At 43.7% G+C, this 10515-nt stretch overlaps 1 protein-coding gene across 1 annotated transcript; it reads right to left on the reverse strand.

Annotated features, from left to right (window-relative positions):
- Window positions 1-761: 761 nt before the first annotated feature.
- LOC109879813 (pro-neuregulin-2, membrane-bound isoform-like) lies at window positions 762-6440 on the reverse strand. The gene is made up of 7 exons (XM_031791370.1): window positions 6402-6440; window positions 4431-4567; window positions 3936-4059; window positions 3426-3556; window positions 2985-3203; window positions 2647-2830; window positions 762-2020 (listed from the first exon to the last, which is right to left on the reverse strand). Exons 1-7 carry the CDS (start codon window positions 6438-6440, stop codon window positions 1547-1549), a joined length of 1308 nt encoding a protein of 435 aa, XP_031647230.1. The 3' UTR covers window positions 762-1546.
- Window positions 6441-10515: the final 4075 nt, after the last annotated feature.

The following is a 10515-nucleotide window of genomic DNA, read 5'->3' on the forward strand; positions in this document are numbered from 1 at the left end:
AAGGATGCAATAATCGATACTACCAAACAGTCTGTTGGCTATGATGAAAAAAAGACAAACCGAACAGACTCAAACACACTGCAGTCCGTCAGTCAACGTAGGAGAGACTTCGCAAGAATGAACCTTTGTGACTTGCCACAGCACTCAGCAATCCAGTGCCATCATCATTACTAGCCAATGCCGTCATCAACAACATCACAGAATAAACCTGTGTCATTACATTGTCATAGAACAATCATCTAAGAGACTCAACATCAACTACATATCAGCATCTTTCATTTTTAAAACTCCCTACAACATCACACATGAAAACAGTCAAGGACAAGGGACATAATGGATCTGGCCTATGGACCATGGTGGTTCTTGGGAAATTGAGTTTTTTTCTTCATGGGTTGTGAAAGTCCTGAGACACAGTGCGGCTTTAGTTAAGCTGCTGGCATAGGAACGGGGGTGGGTAGTCCATGTAGGCCAGAATCAGGCTGGATTGACAGGATTGGTTGGATTGGCAGCTCCCTGGCCAATGAATGCTCATGGAAGGAGGTTTTACAGTGCAATGGAGCTTCTGGCAGCATGAGGATTGGCCGGTTAAGTATGTCAGTTTAACAGTGAACACACCCTCATAGCTGAATGGACACACTCAGGGCTCCCCTGCTGTGCCTGCGATCAGACTACAACTCATCATGGAGCACGCATATGCCTGCGCGCGCACACACACACACACACACACACACACACACACACACACACACACACACACACACACACACACACACACACACACACACACACACACACACACACACACACACACACACACACACACACACACTCACGCCCATTTAAAAACCCTGAACACCTGTGAAGGTACCTTGGATCACCTGCATTCCTCTAAAACAATACACAGACAATGACAGGCGGCGGATGATGACCTGAATGACCGATGTAAGTTAGTTGGAGCGACTCATCAAAAACTAGCGCATCACTTCCTGTACCAGGACAGGACACCACACCCAGTTGCGTCTGTGATAAATGTCCCCATGAAAAAAACAACTGTATGTGGATCATTCTCATGTAAACATAAACCTTTACACAGGGGTGACTCATATTGCATGATGCCAGAATCATATCACAGTTCAAACAGAGAGATCCTAAATCAGAGCAAGTCAAAGTAAAGAGGTCTATAAAATGAGGAGTCTGTATTAGAAAGGCTACAAAAACTCAACTGGACCTCTGGCTTCAGCACACAGCAAAAGGCACCACAATATTATTCTATTGACTAACTCGTGAAAAAATTGGCACGGAATAATTTTTTCTCTCATAATGCTGTAAATCAAAAACTTTACATATAAATATTTTTCCCTATAAAAAAAGTATTTGCTGTTAGCTAGTAGACAATTTTTGCTAAAATGAAAATAAATATTTCATTTGTTTAGAATATCTGTCTGTTATACAAAATAAAAATATGTCTCTACTCCACTGTTGTCTTTAGTTGGGTCAAAGGTTTTGGGGTCAGGGGTTAGAGGTCAGTGGTCAAGGTGGACAGGTCTTAAAGGGGTGTGTTGCCATGTGTCAAGGAGCGCGACTGGGGGAATTTACTGTGTCCGTTGCTGCGGGTGCTTGGTCGCCCCTGTGCCCGGTGAGTCCGTATGTCAGTGGTGGTGCCAGGGGCAGTAGATGATCGGCACCCACGTTCGCACGGCTCCATGTTCATGTTCTGCATACTGAGGAAGGGCGTGCTCTCCCCGTGCCCTTCCTCTTCCTCCTCCTCTTCTTCTGATTGGCTGAAGCTCTGAGAGCTGTAGTCCCGTAGGCCCATTGCACGCTGGGAGAAGTGTCCGTTGAGGCGGTTCCGACGCGGGCGCCGGCGGCTCCTGATTGGTTCGCGGGAGGAGGCGTACTCCTGCGTGGTCTCGTAGGCCTCGTCGTCAGGGAGACGGTAGGGGCTGGATGGAAGGCTGCCCGTGCTCTCCGTTAGGTAGGGTTGGCGTGGGCGGCGGGGCTGTCGGTACAACAGTCCATCCTGCAGGACAGAAAGAGATGAGACAGTCTCAGAAACACAACGTCACACACGAGATACTGCAGTCTCCAACTAACAACATCGTACACTACCCAATCAAATCTATAACTAACATTATACACTACCCACTCTAATCTAAAACTAACATTATACACTACCCACTCTAATCTAAAACTAACATTATACACTACCCACTCTAATCTACAACTAACATTATCCACTACCCACTCTAATCTACAACTAACATTATCCACTACCCACTCTAATCTACAACTAACGTTATACACTACCCACTCTAATCTAAAACTAACATTATAAACTACCCACTCTGATCTACAACTAACATCGTACACTACCCACTTTAATCTACAACTAACAACATTGTACACTACCCACTTTAATCTACAACTATCATCTTACACTACCCACTCTGATCTACAACTAACATCGTACACTACCCACTTTAATCTACAACTAACAACATTGTACACTACCTCTTCTAGTTTACCACAACCCGATAAAGGAAGTGGAAAATATGACTCATGAATCCCAGTTGTAATATGGTCTGCTTTCTGCCATTTGTGCAGTCACGTAGTCATGAGTGGGTGTAGCGGCAGGGTCATGATCACCTGGGGGAATCTCAGCAGGGGCTGGTCATCCTCCCGGTGGTAGGCTGCGGCGGCAGGCGGCAGGGCGAGGGCGTGGCACGTGTTGGGAGAGGTGATGTGGAAGGTGGGCACCTGGGGGGACAGCGGGGGGTAGTGGAACTCAACGGGTGACAGACGGGCTGGCGTGGTCAACGCTGACACATACCTGTGGGGAGGAAGGGGTGAAACAGAGACACAAACAAACAAAAAAATGTATTAAATCTGGTTCAGAGGCCCAAAACTGAGACCATAGACAACAACTAATATTGTGGTTTTTACATCTACAAATCTTTGGCGAAGATTCAATCTAGTTGTCTCACCTGTCGCTGTGAGGTGAATCTCTCAGAGAGTCGTAGGAGTCTCCATACTGCAGGCTGGCTCCCTCAGAACAGCCCCAGTAGGCGGCCCTCTGTGCCCGTGCCTCCATGCAGGTCGGACTGCTGCATTTACTGGTGCCCACTGACGAGGAGAGCGCCCCTGACTGGAAGTCTGAGTTCATACTGTCTGTCCTATCTATACTCCACGTCCGCTCCTCATGTCTATAGGGAGAGGGCAGTAAGTAAGGAGAGGGGCTTTGGGAAATTTCTGATCGGCAGAAATGTGTGTGTGTGTGTGTGTGTGTGTGTGTGTGTGTGTGTGTGTGTGTGTGTGTGTGTGTGTGTGTGTGTGTGTGTGTGTGTGTGTGTGTGTGTGTGTGTGTGTGTGCGTGTGTCTCTACATGTGTGAATGTGTGTCTATGTTTATGTGTGTTACTACAGCACCTGGAGTTGTGGGAGACTGTAGATGAGTGGTGGGATCTGGTGGACATTCGGCTTCCTGAGAAGTTTACGGATTCTTCTGGTCCATGCTGTATAATACTACACTCTGTGGTAGGAGCGTTCTTTGAGATGTACTGTGAAAGGAAGAGAGATATATGCATTGTGGGAGCTGCATGGGCATGGGCAATATGGGAATAAGGATGTGTTATAACACCCGTTACAAACAAAACACATCTGTTTCTGAGCCTGAGGTAGGTTGTAGGCCCTGTACACACTCAGTTTGTACAACTCGTGTACAATGTATTTGACAAAACAATTGTGATCCAATGGAAGGTTTGTCCGCACAAAAATGTTTACACAGCGATTTTCGAGAAACAATGGTTGTGTAGAAAAGCGTGTGCAGACAAACTCTCTGTAGTATAACAGAAATATCAGTTCTACCACAACTGTTGTGTCAAATGTGTTGTACATCAGTTGTACAACCTGAGTGGGTATGGGGCCGTAGTGACTCACGTCGACCATGGGGATCTCCTCAGGGCCTGGCCCAGGGTGGTTGGGACCGTTAGCCAGCATGCGGTTGGGCTGTTCCACACACTGGTTCTGGTTCAGGTGGCCATGCATCTTCTTCCTCTGCTTCCTGTAGGACATACGCAAGAGAAAGTGTCATGAGTTATTGTTCTAGAATACATTGAGAAAGATAGTAGATAAGGAAAGATAGTAGGTAAGGAAAAATATTGATAGAAAATGTAAATAAATATAAACTACAGTGTTACAGTCATTTTATAAATTATGGTCTGTCTGTCATCAAAATACGCAGATTTTTTATATATAATTCGTTTGTAAAGCTCATCTGAGAAGTTTAAAAGCTTAATTTCCAACATTATAGCTGTGGTCATTGTGCAGACCCAGTCAGTGAATGCCTCCTGGGCTCCGTGAAGAACAGGTTTAAATGATGTCATAATGATGCCATTAAAATCAGGGTTGGCTCTGAACAGTACTAGTACGTACTTGGTTTTGCAGTATGCCGCCACACAGACCATGCCCACTACCAACAGTGCCACACAGATGCCTGTGATGGTCAACACGCGCCGCTGGTACAGCTCCTCTGCCTCTGTGAACAAACCACACACACACACACACACACACACACACACACACACACACACACACACACACACACACACACACACACACACACACACACACACACACACACACACACACACACACACACACACACACACACACACACCCACCCACCCACCCACACACACACACACACACACACACACACACACACCCATCCACCAACCCACCCACCCACCCACCCACACACACACACACACACACACACACACACACACACACACACACACACACACACATACAAATACACATACATGTGAGCGCTACTCTACAGGAATATTCAAACAAAAGCTAACTCAGCTCCTCCCTTTCCCTCCATACTCTCACATCACTGACCTATGACATCTAACCTCCCTAAAAATAATCAATCGTGTTCCTGCTTCACCTTAATAGTGCTAACCTTAGACAAACCAAAACCGTGATGGTATTAACCCTGTAGGCTAACAGTGGCTTAGCCACAACATAGGTTGTTTCAGTTAGGAGGTGCTTATATTTGTCCTGTTTCACACATGTTCAAGCATGTAACAGTTCAATTTACAACGTCCAACAGTTAACCCCTAGTAGACTTTCTTTTACTGGTAATACTATCTTCTGTAGGCTTACTGTATGTCAAGTTCAAACAATCTCCTAGAAACTAGGCCTCATTATACATAGACCTCCATGTTGCAATGTGTGGTTGGTCTGGATTCCCCCTCTGCTTTCCCTATGTGCACTAATGTATCATAATGTCTATGGAATGTATGTCAAAGAGGTCTAAGGACACATGTCTGTATGATGGAATCAGATGATAATCGTAAGAAAATAGCATTTTAGAGCAAAAACACCACAATGGTTTGGGGATATTTATAAAACTCACCGGCAACTAAATAAACACGTTTATATTGACCAGAGAACGCACAGATATAGAACTCACAGATTACTCAGTCTTCATATGTTAACAAGGGAAATATAATGCAGCTTTTGCATGAGAGTTATCATTATTTTGCAAGGTTTAATGTGGTTTTCTGATCGTTTGTGTCAGATCAAAAGTGTCTAGAATCTCTGTTGTCATGGTGAAGCTTTATGAATACCTCCCTCTCAGGTGTTCTGATGGTGTTTAACTGACCAATGAGCATAAGTCTCATTGTGGTGGAACATTGTCAGCAGATATGTCACAATGACAGAGAAAAAAAACAGAACATGGGAGAAGGGGAACGAAAGAAAGAAAGAAAAAGGAAGATGGAAAGAGGAGATGGCCAGACGGTGGAGGAAGAGGAGCTGGGAAGGTGTGGGGAGGGGGTGTCTAAAATGGGGTGGTGGTGGGGCTTTTAGTGCTAAAGGTAGGGGGACTGGGGTGCTGTCTAGAGAGCCTTCGCCTGGCATTGTATGTGTGTCACAGAAGAGGGGACTGATAGGGAATGAGATTGGTGGTTGGCTGCTACTGAAGGAGCTAGGTCACTATCACTTTCAGGAGCCTCTGATTCAATGTCAATCAACTGGGGAATGCTGGACCTACCACCTACTAGTGGCTGTCTCTATGGAAGATAGTCTTATGGGATGCTGTCTATTGTTTCAGGTGTGGTGTTACTGATATATAACCACCAGCACATTTCTCGCCAGTTTGTCTCTCTGTGACTCAAAAGCTTCACTCATAACGTAGCCTCATACCTTCTGCTTCCACAGTGTCTTCCTCTCCATCATCAACATGTCTATGGCTTTGCTGTCTCCCTCTCTATACAGTAACATAATGTAGCCTCATACCTTCTGCTTCCACAGTGTCTTCCTCTCCATCATCAACATGTCTATGGCTTTGCTGTCTCCCTCTCTATACAGTAACATAATGTAGCCTCATACCTTCTGCTTCCACAGTGTCTTCCTCTCCATCATCAACATGTCTATGGCTTTGCTGTCTCCCTCTCTATACAGTAACATAATGTAGCCTCATACCTTCTGCTTCCACAGTGTCTTCCTCTCCATCATCAACATGTCTATGGCTTTGCTGTCTCCCTCTCTATACAGTAACATAATGTAGCCTCATACCTTCTGCTTCCACAGTGTCTTCCTCTCCATCATCAACATGTCTATGGCTTTGCTGTCTCCCTCTCTATACAGTAGCATAATGTAGCCTCATACCTTCTGCTTCCACAGTGTCTTCCTCTCCATCATCAACATGTCTATGTATGGCTTTGCTGTCTCCCTCTCTATACAGTAACATAATGTAGCCTCATACCTTCTGCTTCCACAGTGTCTTCCTCTCCATCATCAACATGTCTGTGGCTTTGCTGTCTCCCTCTCTATACAGTAACATGGTGTGTACAACAAGGCTTAGTTTCAAGGTTTTCTATAATTGAGAGAGAGGGCTAGCATACATGCAGAGGGACAAGTGTCTTTGGACCTGGTAGGTTAGTGGGCAAGTGACAGATCGACAGATCAGAGAAGAGCTACTGGTTCTAGAGAGATGGTAGTAGTAATGTGTGACTGTGAGAGGATCTTGGCAACTCTTAAAATGAACAATATACATTCAAATGAATAATTGTTCCATACCCATAAATTCAATTCCAAGATGCTCTGCCAACGCAGAAAGTTGGACACAATGAAAAGGAAAGAGAACAAGTTTCAGAGAGTGATTGTCTACATTGGAACATAGATATATAGATAGTAGATACTAAACCATGAGGTTAGTATGGAATTTTTCCGTGACGTACAGTAATAATCGTTACTGGCAGGTGCCAGGTCCAGTAACAGACAGACAACGCAGACAGCCGCGGCTCTGTGACCCCAGAAATGAAAGAAAAGGAAAGAAAGAAGCATAACTAATAAAAGAGAGAGGGAGCAGGCAGGAGACATGCAGAGACAGAGACAGAGACAGAGACAGAGACAGAGACAGAGACAGAGACAGAGACAGAGACAGAGACAGAGACAGAGACAGAGACAGAGACAGAGACAGAGACAGAGACAGAGACAGAGACAGAGACAGAGACAGAGACAGCCACTTCACTTACTGCCATATTTACTAGACCTCATTTCTGGGGTAAAAAAATAATAAATAAAAATTGGGACAAAAAAATGAACAAATAAAACAAGATAAAAAAGCTATTTGTTACTTTCCAACGTTTTGGAGATGAGGCTGTTTGGCACAGAAATGAGAGCAGCTTTGTAGGTCGACAGATTAATGACATGTTCTAATTGTGTCTCTCATTATTTCTAGTGCTTACTAAAAATTGTATTTTTTGTCACCCTATAGCTTCTCTCTGGTCTTTTTTCGCCTGAAATGATTATGATTATTTTCCCCCTGAAATGATAAAATATGACAGTGTTTTCTATTTCACAGCGTGAGCACCAGTAGAAAAAGGTGAGCCTTTAATTTACTTGTAATGATGCCACCCCTGATAGAACAACCTGGTCTCATAGACTAGACGTAACATAGTAAATGTAAATCTGTGACACTCAAATTAGTATGATATGATACGTTTGTTATGATGACATAGACAGAGGAAAACTTAACTCAAAAACTATAAGCAGGGTAGTTGGTCAGGGTGTATGGATAAGCGTATAACATGAATGTCTAGCAACTCAAAGGTTGCGTGTTCAAATGTCATCACGGACAACTTTTGCATTTTAGCTAATTAGCAACTTTGCAACTACGGTCGTGGCCAAAGGTTTTGAGAATGACACAAATATACATTTTCACCAAGTCTGCTGCCTCAGTTTGTATGATGGAAATTTGCTTATACTCCAGAATGTTATGTAGAGTGATCAGATTAATTGCAATTCATTGCAAAGTCCTTTTTTGTCATGCAAATTAACTGACTCCCCAAAAAACATTTCCACTGTATTTCAGCCCTGCCACAAAAGGACCAGCTGACATCATGTCAGTGATTCTCTCGTTAACACAGGTGTGAGTGTTTACGAGAACAAGGCTGGAGATCACTCTGTCATGCTGATTGAGTTCGAATAACAGACTGGAAGCTTCAAAAGGAGGGTGGTGCTTGGAATCATTGTTCTTCCTCTGTCATCCATGGTTACCTGCAAAGGAAACACGTGCCATCATCATTGCTTTGCACAAAAATGCAAGGCAAGGATATTGCTGCCAGTAAGATTGCACCTACATCAACCATTTATCGGATCATCAAGAACTTCAAGGAGAGCGGTTCAATTGTTGTGAAGAAGGCTTCAGGGCGCCCAAGAAAGTCCAGAAAGCGCCAAGACCATCTCCTAAAGTTGATTCAGCTGCAGGATAGGGGCACCACCAGTACAGAGCTTGCTCAGGAATGGCAGCAGGCAGTTGTGAGTGCATCTGCACGCACAGTGAGGCAAAGACTTTTGGAAGATGGGCTGGTGTCAAGAAGGTCAGCAAAGAAGCCACTTCTCTCCAGGAAAAACATCAGGGACAGACTGATATTCTGCAAAAGGTACAGAGATTGGACTGCTGAGGATTGGGGTAAAGTCATTTTCTCTGATTAATCCCCTTTCCGATTGTTTGGGGCATCCGGAAAAAAGCTTCTCCTTGAGAAGACAAGGTGAGCGCTACCATCAGTCCTGTGCCATGCCAACAGTAAAGCATCCTGAGACCATTCATGTGTGGGGTTGCTTCTCAGCCAAGGGAGTGGGCTCACTCACAATTTTGCCTAAGAACACAGCCATGAATAAAGGATGGTACCAACACATCCTCCGAGAGCAACTTCTCCCAACCATTCAGGAACAGTTTGGTGACGAAACAATGCATTTTCCAGCATGATGGAGCAAGGCAAAAGTTATAACTAAGTGGCTCGGGGAACAAAACATCGATATTTTGGGTCCATGGCCAGGAAACTCCCCAGACCTGAATCCCATTGAGAACTTGTGGTCAGTCCACGAGAGACGGGTGAACAAACAAAACCCCACTAATTCTGACAAACTCCAAGCATTGATTATGCAAGAATGGGCTGCCATCAGTCAGGATGTGGCCCAGAAGTTAATTGACAGCATGCCAGGGCGGATTGCATAGGTCTTGAAAAAGAAGGGTCAAAACTGCAAATATTGACTCTTTGCATCAACTTCATGTAATTGTCAATAAAAGCCTTTGACACTTATGAAATGCTTGTAATTATACTTCAGTATTCCATAGTAACATCTGACAAAAATATTTGAAAGAGACTGAAGCAGCAAACTTTGTGAAAATTAATATTTGTGTCATTCTCAAAACTTTTGGCCACGACTGTACTTAATACTTTTTAGCATGTTAGCTAACCCTTCCCTAACCTTAACCCTTTAACCTAACTCCTAACCTTAACCATAACCCTAACCACTAGACTCGCTAACATTAGCCAACTAGCTAACGTTATCATTAGCCAACTAGCTAATGTTAGCCACAACAAATTGTAATTCGTAACATATCTCATGTTTTGCAAATTTGTCTACATAATGTGTAAATTGTAATTCGTAACATATCATACGAAATTGATTATGGACATCCACAAAGGGATACATATTATACAAAACGTAACATATCAGACTAATTGAAGTGTCCCGGATTTACGTTACATCTACCCCTGAGTCCATGTTGCATAGAAAAGACTGATCATTGCAGGATTAACTAAATATAATATATATGTACTGCAAATAGTAGGTATTATGTATATATTCATATTGTACTCCCATTAGGGAAGAATGATGACAAACTAGTTCAAAGTGCTTTACTCCCAGCTACTATACTCACTGTACTGTACTTCCAAAGAACTGGTCACACAGGTAAACAGGACGTTGATGGGGCAAACAAACCAGACATTTGAATGATTTGAATATCAGAACTGATTTAGGATGAGCTCTCAGGAAATATTATGAGTATGGGTTATCAGTTGCCCATCTGCAGCAGTACTACTTCCAGTCAGAACATCACAGATAACTACAGGTCTTCGCATCAAGCATTGCATCAAGCCATCCAAGCTGCATATCAAGTGCACCCTGTAAATTACATTCACTGTATCAT

Source organism: Oncorhynchus kisutch, linkage group LG15, assembly GCF_002021735.2.
Source record: "Oncorhynchus kisutch isolate 150728-3 linkage group LG15, Okis_V2, whole genome shotgun sequence".
NCBI classification, from domain to species: Eukaryota; Metazoa; Chordata; class Actinopteri; order Salmoniformes; family Salmonidae; genus Oncorhynchus; species Oncorhynchus kisutch.

Bases quoted from the DNA above. Each gene is read 5' to 3' on its own strand.
- LOC109879813 (XM_031791370.1), bottom strand. From the start codon at position 6,440: ATGTTGATGATGGAGAGGAAGACACTGTGGAAGCAGAAG. The intron at 3,557-3,935 runs GTGAGTCACTAC...TTCCTTTCACAG, and splicing joins AGGAGATCCCCATGGTCGAC to TACATCTCAAAGAACGCTCC. The intron at 3,204-3,425 runs GTGCTGTAGTAA...CTCTCCCTATAG, and splicing joins ACAGTCTCCCACAACTCCAG to ACATGAGGAGCGGACGTGGA.